This window comes from Tinamus guttatus, unplaced genomic scaffold (genome assembly GCF_059628265.1).
Source record: "Tinamus guttatus ecotype Peru unplaced genomic scaffold, ASM5962826v1 Tinamus_guttatus_pri_ptg000148l, whole genome shotgun sequence".
In the NCBI taxonomy this organism is placed as follows: Eukaryota; Metazoa; Chordata; class Aves; order Tinamiformes; family Tinamidae; genus Tinamus; species Tinamus guttatus.
In genome coordinates this window covers 293045-308298 of record NW_028288682.1, presented here as the reverse complement: position 1 = coordinate 308298, position 15254 = coordinate 293045, and the positions used below count along the sequence as shown (strand labels likewise).

Below are 15254 nucleotides of genomic sequence, written 5' to 3'. Positions count from 1 at the left end.
CTTTTCTTTTTTTTTTTTTCTGTTACTGTCCTCGGAAAAAAAAGCTTACTTAAACGTATGTTTAAAAGTTCTCAGACTTGGCATGAATAATAAAATTGTTCAGCCATGGCCATCATAGATGTGCCTACAAGTGATAGTGCCCAACTCAGTCTACAAAACAGCACTTAGGGTAATGCATATTTCTTATTTTAGCCATTTAGACTGTATGTGCAATTATCTGTAACACATATTAATTCTTACTCTAAACAAAATCCCACCTATTTGGCTTTGGCTTAGTGGGCTACAAAGCCTTCTCAAAAGGGATTTCTGTGAGTTCCAACTCCACTTATCAACACCCACTGTATCTAATTAGCCACTAGTGCCTCCTCAGCCCCATCAAGAATCATCTGCAGTTGGCAGAATGGAGCCAGAAGAGAAGTGCAGCAGAGCAGTCTGGAGCAGGTTGGTTTCTTCAGGTCAATGCTGTTTTCAGACTGTGTCAGCTGGAGCTAAATCCCTCCAGATACCTCAGTGTGGATCAGCAGAGCTTCTAGTCAACAGCCAGCACCGTCTTGGATCGGAGTTTTGGTTGTCTTGGGCTGTAAAACCACAAAATTTTTGTGACTTGGTGACTCAAGCTTGTGAAACAGGGGGTACAATAAATGATGGGCTATTTTGCAGGCAAGCAAAGCCTTTTCAAGAAAAGAGAGCAAGAAAACTAATATTTTTGACTTCCAAGCACAGGCACATTTTTAATATGCTTTATGTTATTAAGAATACAGAAATACTTTGAGGTATTCCTAATAAGCACTCTGGTGTAAGAAATCTGTCTTCAACTTTACTCCAAATCTACTGAGCTGACAAGCAGACTCAATATTGCAGAATATTTGTAAGGCACTGCAATTACATGCTGCGTTTATGCCACCTACAGGCATTAATGCCAACCTTTTTACAGATTTGCTTCCCAAGGTGTCTTAAGTATATTTTAATTTTCGGATTGCAGTGGGGAATGATCCCACAGCAGTCAGCCTTGAACCTATGTTTGTAAAAAGTATTCTGTTCAGCTTGCTAAAATTTAACAGAAAGATTTAATTAATCTGCTATGGCAATATGAACTGGCCTTTTCCATGTCCCTTAGTTGCTGTGACAACGAAGCAATGAGAATAGTGAAAGCAACTTTGTCAAGTGCTTTGAAACCTGTGGCAAGTGTTTGGGCACGGAAAAGCTGGAAATTCACCACCTTTGGGGATGACACACACACACAGACCCCCCAACAGCAGGAGACAGGGAAATGCTCCGTCTCGTGCTGTCCAGGGAATCGGCCGCCTTCAAACCCGGGAGGGAAGTGCCACCTCGTGGACTGCTGTCCGGCTCCCACGGCCGCTGACACCTGCCCGGAGCCTCCCTGGGTATTGGCTCTGCTGACCCTGCTCACACCCGAGGCCGGAGCAGGTCCCAGGCCATGGTCTTGCAGCTGCTGCCTCTAGCCTCCTTAGAGCGTAATTTCCTCAGAATTAAGCCCGAACATGCACGAGAACTAAAACAAGTTCTCCCATCCTTCTTCCCTCACCCCAGGGGAATTTTAGAGCACGTACTATTTGCCAGCCATGAAACAGACTGTTGTTCAACAGAGACACTTGCTCCTGCTCAAAACACTAAGCAGAGTTGCTCCTTTTTTGCTGCAATCTCCATATTTTCCACAATAGTATGGTAGGCAGTCACCTCACTATGCACAGTACAAAGGGAATCCACTTCTGCATCCAAGTTCTCAGTTGACTGTGAGCTCTCAGTGCAAGGTATCTTGAGCTTTTGCAAAGGTTAATTTTATAATATGCCAACAGTTGGGCCTCACTGTGTCAAGTCTGTTTTGGGGGAGGTTGGCTGAGAGATGTGCCATGGACTGGGAGAGATTGGGCAGCTCTGAGACCTTCTGATTCTCACTGTGAAGGCTCTTGGATGGGAAACAACACTAAGAAGTTTCAGCAGAGTACCTGGCTAAACCAGAGGATTTTTGGCAATGGGAGCTAAGAAATCCTGCTGTGAGCACATCCGAGCAAGCTGCTTCCTGATGAACCTACCCATGGATGTAAAGGCCTCTTAGCAAAATGTGGCCACATCTATCACTTGCCTATGTCTCAGAGAGAATGCCAAATAAGCACCCAAACCTGAGTTATTATGGAATAATGCACTGTGCAAGTCTGGTGATATTTACAGGGGAGGACACCAAGTTGCATTTTTAGGCGACTCAGCTGCCTCCTAAGGTGGATTGGGAAATTGGCTGTATCCGAAATGTGCACCCTGAGCACTTAACAAAGGTGGCAAGTGCGTGCCACCAAAATCGTGTTGGATACTGCTTTGCGATGCTTCTTGGCTGCGCCTTAGCTGAAATACAAGCCTAAAAACACTCTCCTCCTTTCCTTCTCCTCCCGTGCCGTCAGCCTCGGCTGTCGCAGGGCTCGTACACAAGGAAAGGGGCGCTTGGGGACTGTTTCCGGCAGGAAACGAGGACATTTCCACTCACGACGCCTTTGTTTTTCCACGCGAAGCCCGAAGGGGCGTCGCAGACACCGCCGGTAACGTCCGCGCCCTCACACGGCGGCTCTGCCCCGTTGCTACGCCCGATGACGCCCTTCTCCCGATCTTTCCCATTGGCCGCCGCGCCGATGACGACACGCCTGGGCGGATCCGAAGAGGCGGGGAAGGAGGAGGAGGGACCGCAATTGGTTGGTGGGAGGGGCGCTACGGACTCTGATTGGCGGGCGGCGCGGAGCGGGCAGCGGGATTGGCTCGGTGGGGGGGGGGGGAGCGCGGTGCATTGTGGGGCTATGGCGGCCATCGGCGTGCACCTGGGTGCGACATGTGCGTGCGCCGCCATCTACAAGGTGAGGGGCTGGGGCGGCGCATAGTGGGTGGCACGAACGGGGGTGGCTCACGAGCCGCGTCTCTCCCCGCAGGATGGGCGCGCGGACGTGGTGGCCAACGACGCTGGGGACCGCGTCACTCCCGCCGTCGTGGCGTTCTCGGAGAGCGAGGAGGTGAGGAGGCGGCGGGCGGGCCCGCGGTGGGACGGGGACGGGAATGGCGGCGGCGGCCCCAGCGCCGCTCACGGCCGCCCCGCTCTGCCCTGCAGGTGGTCGGGCTGGCCGCGAAGCAGAGCAGGGTCCGGAATCCCGCGGGCACCGTGGTGAAGGTGAAGCACATCCTGGGCCGCAGGTAGGGGCAGGGCGCAAGCGGCGGCTGCTGGAGGTGGTTTTATATGAGAATGTTTCATATTTGTAAGCAGTAGCAGTTAATGTTTGTCGGGAGTTGTGCACCTGGCACTGTGGACACCATGGAAAGTTATCCAATGTTGCATTGCAGTTATAAAAAGATGTGGCAGAGTATTTCATACCTGAATTTGTTTTCATGTTCAAGTTTCAATGGGGATTTAGTAATAAAATATTTGCCTGTGATAGATGCTTAGGTTCCTTAACTAAAATGTCTTTTTTTTTTTTTTTTTTAACTTGAAAAGGTTCCCAGGACTAAAATCAGCTCTGGTTTAGTTCATCTAAAATTTAATCACTTGTTATGACAACAATGAAACGCGTTGGTGACATGCCTCCTGTTATTCTTTGGTTAGAGGACTAGTGATGATTTGTGATGACAGCTATGTTGACTTAGACATAAACCATTAACTTTAGCTTTGTCGGAAGGGATTCGCAGAATGGTTGAAGTTAGAAGGGACCTCTAGAGATCATCTAGTCCAACCCCCTGCTCCAGCAGGGACACCCAGAGCACGGGGCACAGGGTGGCATCCAGGCGGGTTTGGAAGATCTCCAGAGAAGGAGACTCCACAGCCTCTCTGGGCAGCCTGTTCCAGGGCTCTGTCACCCTCACAGGAAAGAAGTTCTTCCTCACATGGAGGAAGAACCCGTTACCTGTTGTCTTGTCACTGGCCACCACTGAGAAGAGTTTGGCCCCATCCTCCCTTCAAGTATTTATACATACTGATCAGATCTGCTCTCAGTCTTCCCTTCTCCAGGCTAAACAGGCCCAGCTCACTTGGTCTTTCCGCATATGATAGATGCTGCAGTCCCTTAATCATCTTCCTTGCTCTATGCTGGACCCTCTTATCAAAACATTTTAGTGATAATCTGCTTGTGACAACTCTCTAGCTGAAATAAGTTAACAAGGTGCTATTCTCTCAGTTCTGATGCTTTTCTTAGCATTTTGCTTCCAAGCCATATCTGTCTGTAGTCAATATAAATTAAAGACAGTTTATTGCTGCTATGTTACATCAATAAAAGTAATTTTATAATTGATTATTGAGGATAGTATTAGAATATTTTTTTCTGCTTTTAATATTATGTCCTGTTTATCCTAATGTTCTTATTTCTTCATGTGGGGGAAAGAGATTGAAAGATACTGTCATTCAGAAACATATTCTTTATTCTCCTGTGTAGATAGTCTGAGTGAGAATAGGAATTCCAGCTAACGTGTAGTTTCATATACAATAGACCTTCTTAGGAATGGCAGCAAGATGATTTTTTTGAAACTGATTTTATTTACATGATCTATTCTGCTATTCTTAATTTGTCTTGATAGCTCTGGTGACCCACAAGCTGAGAAATACATTTTGGAAAGCAAGTGTTCAGTGAGTAAGATTCAATCCTTATTGCTGTTCTCAGAATAGCTTGTATTGATTCATGGTGTTTTATATTGCATTGTTTGTGTCAAACCATGCTTCTGTTTTCTAGTGATCAGCTGCCTTTATACGAGGTTTGTATGATACCAAGTGGAGCACATTTCTCCACTCAGAAGTGGAGGTTTCACCATGTCCTGAAAGCTGCCCTCATAGTATAGTCTAACAGAAAAATTACTTATATCTCTGGAGCGTTCTCAAAAGGGATGATTCTTTTAATATATTTAGATAATAATGTTGTAGTATTTTTTTTAGTGTTGGTAGAAGTCACGATAGGGTGTTTTGTGTCTGTGAATGCATAATCACTTGACTTTAATCACATTATTTATTTATTTGGCTAATACTAGGCTTGTTACTGGAAATCTTCTGGTAAAGCAAGAGAATTGTCTTAAATCTTACAAAACTCTTTTTACTACATGTTCTTTATAGTCTTTGAGTATGGGAGTGTGTATACCACTTAGTAAGTTTTAACTAGGGTCTGACTCATTCCTAGTAGAAGAATGAGGTTTTTCAGTATTTGAGTCTCCCTGTTGGCTTAGGTAGATAACCAGTGCTGAACATAAGCAAGCCCTCTTGCTATGAAATTTCATTTTGTACTAAGGAAAACCTTCTAATTATAGAAGGAATTCTGGAGCCTGTAAGTTCATAACATGGTGACATTAATATTTATTGGACAGTAGAAGGTTTCTTGGTGATTAGTTTCTCTTTGATAAACTCTTTAGAAGTGTTTATTCCCTTACAGTAGAACACTAGCCTAGAGAATATTTAAAAGTCCAGTGCATTGTATTTCAAATGGAAGTTAGGTTAAGCATTTTTTATCATTAATAACCAATAAGTGTGTGTTTTTTTTACAGGTAGTTGAGAAGAATGGAAAACTTCACTATGAAATAGATAATAAACTTATTAATCCAGAAGATGTTGCAAAACTCATTTTCAGTAAAATGAAAGGTATGTAATAGCTAAAATTATAAGACATTTTAACTTAAGCTGTCCTAATATTTTTGAGATGTGGTCGTTTTTTATTTTTGCTTTTAATCAGCATATTCTGCCTATGTTTATAAACAGAAACTGCTCAGTCCGCCTTGGGTTCAGATGTAAATGACGTTGTTATCACTGTACCATTTGATTTTGGAGAGAATCAGAAAAATGCCCTTGGGTAAGAGGATTAAGATTTTTCTGTTTAATATGCCTAAAGCAGATTGTCTCCTGCTGGACTTTTTGCCAGCAGTTGAGAAGTTGAATGCTAGTCTGAATAGTAAAAATGTAGTAATTAGAAATAAAATCTTAACTTTAGTAACTCTTTATGGAGATCACTTTGTCCTGTGTGTTGAAATTCTGATTCACTTTAAGTGAGAGGGAATCTTGATAACCTCAGATTTAGAATTTTAGAGTTTTGAATTTAAATTCAAAAGTGGTATTTCTCTTCATACATTCTTAGAAAAATGTGTCCAGTTTGCCTCAGTCTTCCTCAGTGATTTCCCACTGTCTTACACAGCAAAACTCACCTACCCAGGTGGCAGTACATGATATTGTTGAGGACTCTGTCACACAGCTCATGTTGACTATATATAAAGACAAAAATCCTGTTGGATACATGGCTGCTTGGCCAAGTTCAAGGGATCCTGGCAGGGCACTATATAGGATACCCTGTGTTACTGTTGCTTCTGCTTGTAGTATGCTCCAGGGACATTGGTCATACTTCTTTTTCAGCCAAAGTGACTTAAGTAAAATAAAGTTCTGCAGGTATAAAAGTTTACACTCACGAAAAGATGAGCAGACTTTTTGACATATCAGAAGACTAAGCTGTGTGTAATTGGCAACATCTCTTATCAGCTTCTGGTATTTAGAAGCAGTTAAGAGCCATTCTGACGTGTTCAGGACCCACCAGCTCATCAAATGTGAACTGAGTATTTGCAAGATGTATGCTAGGCTAATATCTTTTTGTTTCTTTGCACAAGTATCAAACTAACTTCAAAATGGTTGAAGCGAGTTGTAGGACAGTTCCAGAGATGTTAAAGTTTCAAGAAAATGTTTTAAGTAATCTGTGGCAATTTGAATTGGAAGTAGAAAGCATATTTTCCTTGCATGGCAACTGGTGAAAGGATATATCAAAGCTATTTAATTCCATACACTTGGGAATAAGTTCCTGCAGTTGCCTAGGTGTATGGTTTTTTTGTTTGTTTGTTTGTTTTTTTTTTGATCTTGCTGTTTGTTTGTTTTCCCTTGCTTAATGGTATGTATAAGGCTGTACATGTGTATTTTGTTTGTCAATAATCACAGAACAGAACCAACTACCTGAAGAACACATTAGCAACTGAAGTTTTTCCACAATTTTTCTCTTCTGATTACTCTTTTTATTATCATGCTGCAACCAAGTTCTGAATTGTTGGCATACTTAGTTGCGATGAAGTCTTAATAGTGTGCATAACTATAGTGAAATCATTAAATGTTATTACGAAATGCTGTTATGCCTTATCACAGGGAAGCAGCTGCAGCTGCTGGATTTAATGTTATGAGGTTAATCCATGAACCATCTGCAGCACTCCTGGCTTATGGAATTGGCCAAGATTCACCCACTGGGAAAAGGTAGGATTCTAGTATTTTGCTCCTTAGATTTAAGCTACTAGTTAATCCATAGAGGTTCTATCCCGAGAAATCCTGAGTGTGGAGGGAATGCTGTGTTGCTGTAACACTAAATACAAAATTAATATTTTGAAGCTTTGCTTTCTCATTTTTCTCAATAGATCTGTTTGCCAGTAGTCCAGAATGTTTAAACTGCTTTATAGTGTGGGGGTTGTGTTTTAAGGCAGAATCTGGAAACAGATGCATCTTACTCTTTAATGAATGGACTAGCTTAAAGAAAGATGCATCCCTTTACTTGCAAGGATTTGGGTGAAGCTGATCTTCAACTGTGGGAGTTGCTGTCATTTTGCACCCAGTAGAATGACTAAAACTGAATTCCTAGTTGCAGTAGGTGGATTTGCTTTCCTGTATATGAGTATTCAGATAATTTGTAAGGTTTTCCAAAATAACAGAGCTTGCTCACAAGCCAAATGGATGTGTGTGGGTTTTTGGGGGGCTTTTCCTTTTAACTGGGTTGTATAATGCTAAAGCTAATGTTCAGGCATAGTGTTAGGATAAACACTGCCTACTCTTGCTGTATATGTATCTTGTTCTTTAGGGAACACTAAAATAGTTACTGGTACTACAGATAATTTGATTTGGGGTGATTGGATCTAATTTATCTTTACAAAGAACTGATCACAACCTGAAATATATTAGGATGATCGTTTTTAGAAAGAATATCAAGGCAAACAACTAGATAGTTTTAATACTTTTTTTTTTTTTTTTTTTTTTTTTTTTTACCATGGCAGTAACGTGTTGGTCTATAAACTTGGTGGAACGTCGCTCTCTATCACAGTCCTAGAAGTAAACAGCGGAATATACCGTGTTCTTGCTACAAACACAGATGATAGCATAGGTGGAGTTTGCTTCACAGAAGCCTTAGCACAACACTTAGCATCTGAATTTCAGAGGTAGGTTTTTGTATTTCCTGTCCTAACAACATCGTACATACTTGGAATACATTATCTTATATTTGCTTTTAACAGACTGTCCCTGACTGAAATGACTCTGAAATATAAAGGAACAATCAGCTGTTGGGAAGGGGGAGGAGGATGTTTGGTTTTGGGTAGGCATTATCTGAATTCAGTATTGAATTTTGGGGCTCTATTACAAACTGTTTGGGGTGATGCATATAACCACTGACTGCATATATCCTTTTTAATTAAAAGCTTTTAGCAGATTTAACTTGCTGCTGTGGATGTGTGGGTGTCTTGGCATGAAAGATCATGGGGTGGTCTGGGTGGTTAGGTTGAGGCCTGTGTATCACACTATGAAGATGAACAAAAATCCACTGTATTAGTAGAAGTTAGGACTTCCTGGTGACAGTTCTTTTAAAAAATTTCAGCCATTGAAAGGAATATGGTATTTAAAAAAAATATATGCCTGAAAATATTAGTGTTTTCATGCTTTTCTAAATTTTTTGAGATTTTTTTAAATCTCTTAATTACTTGCAATAATTTCTGTGGCTGAAATCAGTTGACTTGCAGGCATTTTCTTGCTGTTTCTTGCAGTTACTTAGAAGATTTGTTCAGAGGAGAAACTACTCTGTGGAAGACTAAAACATCTATCTGATAAACACTAATGTCTGAATTCACAGGAGTGCCTCTACACACTATTCTCTGATTGAATTTGAAATAGCCATTTTTATTCTTGGTAAACTTTCAATAGTGGCACTATAGGCAATACTAAAATGTAGGTTGAAAATTATTCAATAGCTTTAACCCCTTTTTTCCTTTTGGAAAGTTACCACATCGTGCAAGTATCTGCCTTCCTAAATCAGCATTTCTGTTTAAATAGGTCTTGCAAACACGATATCAGAGGGAATCCCAGAGCCATGATGAAGTTAATGAACAGTGCCGATGTTGCAAAGCACTCGTTGTCAACTCTGGGAAGTGCCAACTGTTTTGTAGATTCCCTGTATGATGGCTTGGATTTTGATTGCAATGTATCCAGGTAAAATGAGTTCTGAATTCCTTCCATTGCAATGTTTTACAGTTTTTTTTTTTTTTTTTTCCTACTTTCTTCTTAGATTATTGGTGATCTTAATTTTGGAGAAAAATAAATTTTCTCTTTCTTCCTGCTTTGTCTCATGTTAATGCTTCTATTATGAGCAAGATCTGCAGTAGCTGGTGAGAACAACTGCATAGTATTGCAATAATGGTTTGAAAATAACCTGAAAAAAGATGCAGGCAGACCCTATATTTGGAATCTGTTCAACTGAAATGAAAGGGGAATTGATGCTGGTATCAGGGTGCTTTTGTTCTATTACTGCACTCTTTCTAAAATGAAAGGCTTTTACTTCTGGAGCTCCTTTTGATGAAATACAGGAATTGTTGCTTGTCCTTTTTACAGGTGGGAGTGGAAAGATGCTTTCTGTCTTGTTTATACGGTTGTGTCCTTCTGCAAGCTACTCTTCTCTTGTGACAATCTCTTCATGAAATATTTGGGTGTTTTTTTGTTGTTTAAGTTGCTCTTCAACTGATGTCAACTTTGGCAAAATGAACTAGTTTTTTTTTTTTTTTTTTTTTTTTTTTTTTTTTTTTTTTCAGAAGTGCATGTGCATTGTTGCAGCAGTCGATTTCATGAAATAAGGCACGGTGCATCTGCAGATCCAAGAAGTTCTGCTGCACAACATCCATTTGCCTCACCTTTGATGAGGATTGTAGTCCTGTGGACTGCAGTGTTGTAAAGCTTGATTTTTGTGCACATGCAGACTGAAGCTTCCTCTACAGGCTTGAAAGGGCTTGAAACAAAATAAACTTACAGATTTTTTTTAAATGCTTGTTTTAAGTACCTACTCTTGCATACATGCAGCAGTTGATTTGCTTCTGCAGATTCAGTTGGCATGCTTCAGTCTGTGTGTGTCTTCAGACAGAAGTGGTTCCAGGTTTTTCACTTCTTAATTGTCTTTACTTGCATGGGAAAGCTGAGTGAGGAGGGGACTCTTCTAGAGTGCATCAAAAAAAAAAGATCGGCAGTCTGAGTAGGTGTTAGGGAACGAAAAAATAGCGTGGATATTTTCACAGCAAAATCACTTCTTTGGGTTTAATGGATGAGATTGTATTTCTTATTACTTTTTTTCTCTCCTTGTTTTTTCTTCCAGGGCCAGATTTGAACTTATTTGCTTTCCACTTTTTAATAAATGTATAGAAGCAATTAAAAAACTCTTGGAACAAGTTGGATTTACAGCAGATGATATTAATAAGGTAATAAAAAATGGAAATCATTTGTCTCCAGTATGCTTTTTAACTCCATAGGAAATGCATTTGAGACCTGTTTCCCTTACAGACTGTTACAAGATTATTTCCTGATGTGTTTTAAGTATTTTGGGTCACGTTCAACAAAGTGTGCAGGCTCAGACTCTTAAGGCTCCTGTCCTTGCTTTGAGGGTTAGGGCTCAAGGAAAAGCAAAAACTTATTTCTGAGTCAAAACTGTATTTTGCAGCTATATATTCACTAAGCAGTATCATCTCAATCCTGTGTGTAACTCAGAGCAGCATTTTCTAATTATTCACTATTTGATTTCTGACTTTAAGCTTATGAAGTGTCCTAGGCTGTTGTTCAGACTGTCTTGTTTCCATGATGCCTGGTGATGATGCATAAATGATGGGGTACTATGTACTCTCAGCAAGTTTGCAGACAGTAGCAAACTGGAGGGAGCAGTTGATGCACTGGAGGGCTGGGCTGCTATTCAGAGGAACTCAGAGAGAAATGCACTGACAGGAGGAGAATCATGAAGCTAATCACAGGCAAAGGGAGAGCTCTGCATTTGGGGTGCAGGAAGCCCATAGAGCAGGACAGTTGGGGGCTAAACAGGCAGAAAGACCTCAGGTTCCTGGTGAACAAGCTGAGCAGGGGTTGGCAGAGTGCTCATTGCAGGAAAGGCAGCCAAATGTCTGCTGTCCTCTAACAGTAAAAGTATAGCCAGTAGGTGTAGGAAAGTGCTTGTTTTCTACGGAGACTGAATATGGATTTTATATGCCCCATTTGGAGAAGAAAAAGTTTGATGGTACCAGATGCTTTGGGGCTGGAGCATATGACTTAAAAGCGAGACCAGGAGACCTGGGTTTGTTCAGCCTCAAGTTGAGGAGGTTCTGGGGAGGTGTTACTGCTGTCTGCAGCCATCTAATCTAATGGGAAGGCAGGCAGGGCAAAACCCAACTGTCAAAAGTATGGAATGAAAGTGTGAGTGGCAACAGGCAACATGGAAATTCTAGATAAAAAGAAAATATTTTTACTGTGAGGTGGTCAGATACTGAAACAGCAGCCCAAAAGAGCTGGTAGATACCCTGTCTTTAGAGATAAGGTCCTCAGCAGTCTTTTCTAACTGGATCTGTTTTGAGCAGGAGGTTGAACTTGATGATCTCTGGAGGTCCTTTCCAACCAAACGTAATTTTACGTTGGATTCCTGAGGTTTTTTTACACATCTTAATGTAGCTGATTTATGAAGAGATATTTCAATGTACTTTTGAGTACATTGTCAAGTACAAAGTCAAGTCAATATAACTCTTCTAACAGCCACAGATAATAAAATATCCCATAGCAGTGTGTGGTTCTGTATTGAGAGTTGGAACCTGCCTCTGTTGATAGTTGTGAAGGAAGATTTGAAGTCATTGAGGCATGTTTTCCAGGTAGTTCTGTGCGGTGGGTCTGCTCGAATCCCAAAGTTACAGCAGCTGATCAAAGACATCTTTCCAGCTGTGGAGTTGCTGAACTCTATTCCTCCGGATGAAGTAATTCCCATTGGTGCGGCCATAGAGGCAGGAATTCTACTAGGGAAAGAGAATCCGTCCTTAGAAGATGAAGCGCTCTTAATTGAATGTTCTGCTAGAGATATTCTACTTAAGGTAGGGCCAAAATTATTTAACTTTTGAACATTTTACTACTGCAATGAATACATAGCACTGCATACGTGTTACTGATGTTAGAGATGTGGTATTGCTTTAAAAATAGGTTATAGGTCAGCTCCAAGTGTCGATTTCGATTCAGAACTGTCAGAAACTTCTGTTGATTTCAACATGTGTTAAATTTGATCTTTTCAATATTGTAATACTGGGTTTATCATTTACTTGTAGTAATTTCATTTTTTGGAATTGCTATGATGGTAAGTACAGCAAAAAGGATGAACCTTGAGGAGTTTATTTTGTTTTTGCATGGTGCACTGTTTTATGGCTTCCAGCTCACTGAACTGCAGAGAAAGTCATAAACTCTTTTCTTTTTTTCTTCTTTTTTTCTTTTTCCTTTTTTTTAAGGGAGTAGACGAGTCAGGGGCTGACAAATTCACAGTGCTGTTTCCATCAGGGACACCGCTGCCAGCTCGAAGGCAGCACACCTTGCATGCGCCTGGAAACACTTCTTCTGTGTGCCTTGAGCTATATGAGTCATTAGGAAAAGGTCCTTCAAGTGAAGAAGGCAAATTCGCACAGGTGAGTTTATGCAAATTCATATGTCTTCTCATGTGAATTATTTGGAAGTCAAGAGAAGGAGGGAAAAAAAAGGGGGGAAGGGGGGGCAACCCTCTTGTTGCAAAGTGAGAATCACATGCATCTTCTTGGAAATTGTCCCCAAACATTATTTCATGAATGTGCTATGAAATATTTAAACACTACTTAAAGAAATCTTAACTCTCCACCCAATCGAAATGTCCATCTTAGTCTTGCTCAAAGGTCTGTGAGGGGATAGGAAAATGTGTAGTAGTTAGAACTGTTCCTAGATTGAGGACATTGTTCAGCTCTTAACCTAGTGAGTGAGAGTTGCGAGTTCCCCAGTCACCTTAGTAATAGGCCCAGAAACATGAAAACAGGCAGTCAAATAACTAAATACCTATAGAATTGCATTGTATGTATATAAAGTACACTAGGGCATGCTTTGGTGTTAAATTACTATTATCATATGCTAAACAAAATAAATTGTGCACATTATCACTTGTGTCCTGCTGTCTTTTTATTAAACTCTTATGCTCATTTTGAATTTAAATTTTCTCTTCTTCTTTGTAATAGATTGTACTCCAAGATTTAGATAAAAAGGAGGATGGCCTACATGATATATTAACTGTCCTCACCATGAAGAGGTACACAAAATATTTCCTGTTCCACTGTTGAACTTGTGTGGTACTTCTGAGAAAGTGTCTCCTACCCCTTCATCACCACCTCCCAAAATCAGTTTAACTTGTCATATTTCATTATTGCAACTAGACAGAACTGTTTCAGTGGCATCATCAATTCACAAATACTATATTCATGGAGATGTGGCAGAATTTTAGTTTTCTGTTACTATCTCTTGAATTATGCAGCTTTTTTGTTTGAGTGAAAAAATAAAACTTAATGCAGTTGTGTAGAGAACTCCCAGGTATCTTTGAACAGCTGATCAGTTTAACTGTGCTTGACAGTAGTCAAGATACCAAATTCCCTGTGGGGAGCGGTCAGGTAATTTTAGCATGTCCACACTCTCAGGACAAACAAAAGTGAAATCTGTCTTCATTAGTTACTAATGAAACATAGAATCATAGAATGCTTAGGGTTGGAAGGGACCTCTAGAGATCACCTAGTCCAACCCCCCTGCACACGGAGGGTCACCTAGAGCACGTGGCACAGGACTGCGTCCAAGCGGGTTTGGAAGATCTCCAGAGAAGGAGACTCCACAACCTCTCTTTGCAACCTGTTCTCATGAAGGACTTCTTACATATGCTTCATTTGTGATAAAAGTCCATGGTCTTAACCTTAGAAATAGTATTGTTAAGCATGAGAAGTGATGCTGCAGGAAATCAGGCTTCCCATTCTGCCTTCTGTGGTAGATTAAGTGGAGAATGTCTCATATCTTCCATTTAAACAGGAAAATTATTTGGAGGGATTTCTGACTTGCTTGGGCCTTAATAGAAGTAACCATGTGAAATAGAATATCACTATCATAAATTACCTAAAGTAGTTAAAACATTTGCTTGTCTTCTGAGTATTGCCACAATGTTCATACTGGTTTTTTAAATAAGATGTTGCCTGGGTGTTGCTAAGAAACTGCTGACTTGGAGTGCAAAATGCTGCTCCTGGGCAGGGGGGGTGGTGGTTTTTTTTTTTTTTTTTTTAATGCTATCAGATGTATTAATGCTCTTTTCATAGACTTCATCAGAAGTACTTTGCTAGTCATACAGAGATTGTAGTTGAGGTAGATAAGGAAAATGCCTTATAGCTTATATATGTAATTGTATTGTGCAGAAAAATTCCAGTATGTTAAAGGGTTTTTTTGATATTATCTCTAATTCTTTGGCTTAAGATTGAGGTTTTCTTCTTTGAAGCATGCTTGGTATTTAAAAGAATATTTCTGCTTTTCTAAAGTAGAACTCTTGTGTTTTGAGAACACATGCTTATTGATTACCACTACTCATAATTCAAAATATTTAGTCTGGGAACACTGTTACCCTGTATCTATTTACAAACTCCTGTTAAAGGAACTTGGTTACAGCAGTAACATCTAAATGCATAAGCATGTTCCAGAGTCTTCTGTTTTGTATTTGGAGAAGATACATGCTTTAATGGAGATATCTAACTGCATATCTATTTATGAAATTAAGTTTAGTTTACTGTGCTGAGTAGTTAATTTCATCTGTGTTGCAACTTGTTCTCCTATGGTTTTTGATATTCTTTTTTCTTCCCTTTCATCTGCATGAACAATATTACTATTAATGCACTGTGGAACATGCACTAGCATATTAATAAGCTGTGGGTTGAGGTAGTCCTAAACTTACCTTTCTCTTTTATCTAGGGATGGGTCCTTGCATGTTACCTGCACAGATCAAGATACAGGAAAATGTGAAATCATCACTGTTGAAGTGGCATCGTAGCCCCATTTGAAAGGAAGCATTTTTGAGTCATTTTTGTCTCTCGTTGGCTTCTCCTCCAATGTCCTAACTCTAGTTAGTCTGTTTGGAGTAGAAAATACAAAGTGTTGATCTAGATCTACAGACAGCAGAGCATTG

At 40.4% G+C, this 15254-nt stretch overlaps 1 protein-coding gene and 1 long non-coding RNA gene across 3 annotated transcripts in view; both read left to right on the top strand.

The window, feature by feature from the left end:
• The window catches only part of LOC148595163 (uncharacterized), a 379939-nt gene that overhangs the window by 314804 nt on the left and 49881 nt on the right, over positions 1-15254 (top strand). The gene's annotated exons all lie outside the window — the stretch shown is intronic.
• Positions 2805-15163, top strand: HSPA14 (heat shock protein family A (Hsp70) member 14). Of its 2 annotated transcripts, none has more exons than XR_015913219.1 (14): positions 2805-2861; positions 2934-3014; positions 3110-3192; positions 4564-4612; positions 5515-5608; positions 5726-5816; positions 7142-7246; positions 8035-8196; positions 9083-9238; positions 10389-10491; positions 11917-12132; positions 12587-12711; positions 13285-13355; positions 15041-15163. XR_015913219.1 is itself a non-coding variant. In XM_088522085.1 (14 exons), exons 1-14 carry the CDS (start codon positions 2805-2807, stop codon positions 15117-15119), a joined length of 1521 nt encoding a protein of 506 aa, XP_088378211.1. In that variant the 3' UTR covers positions 15120-15163. The 2 variants fall into 2 exon arrangements, 1 of the variants encoding a protein (XP_088378211.1); XM_088522085.1 differs by having other exon boundaries at positions 12538-12711.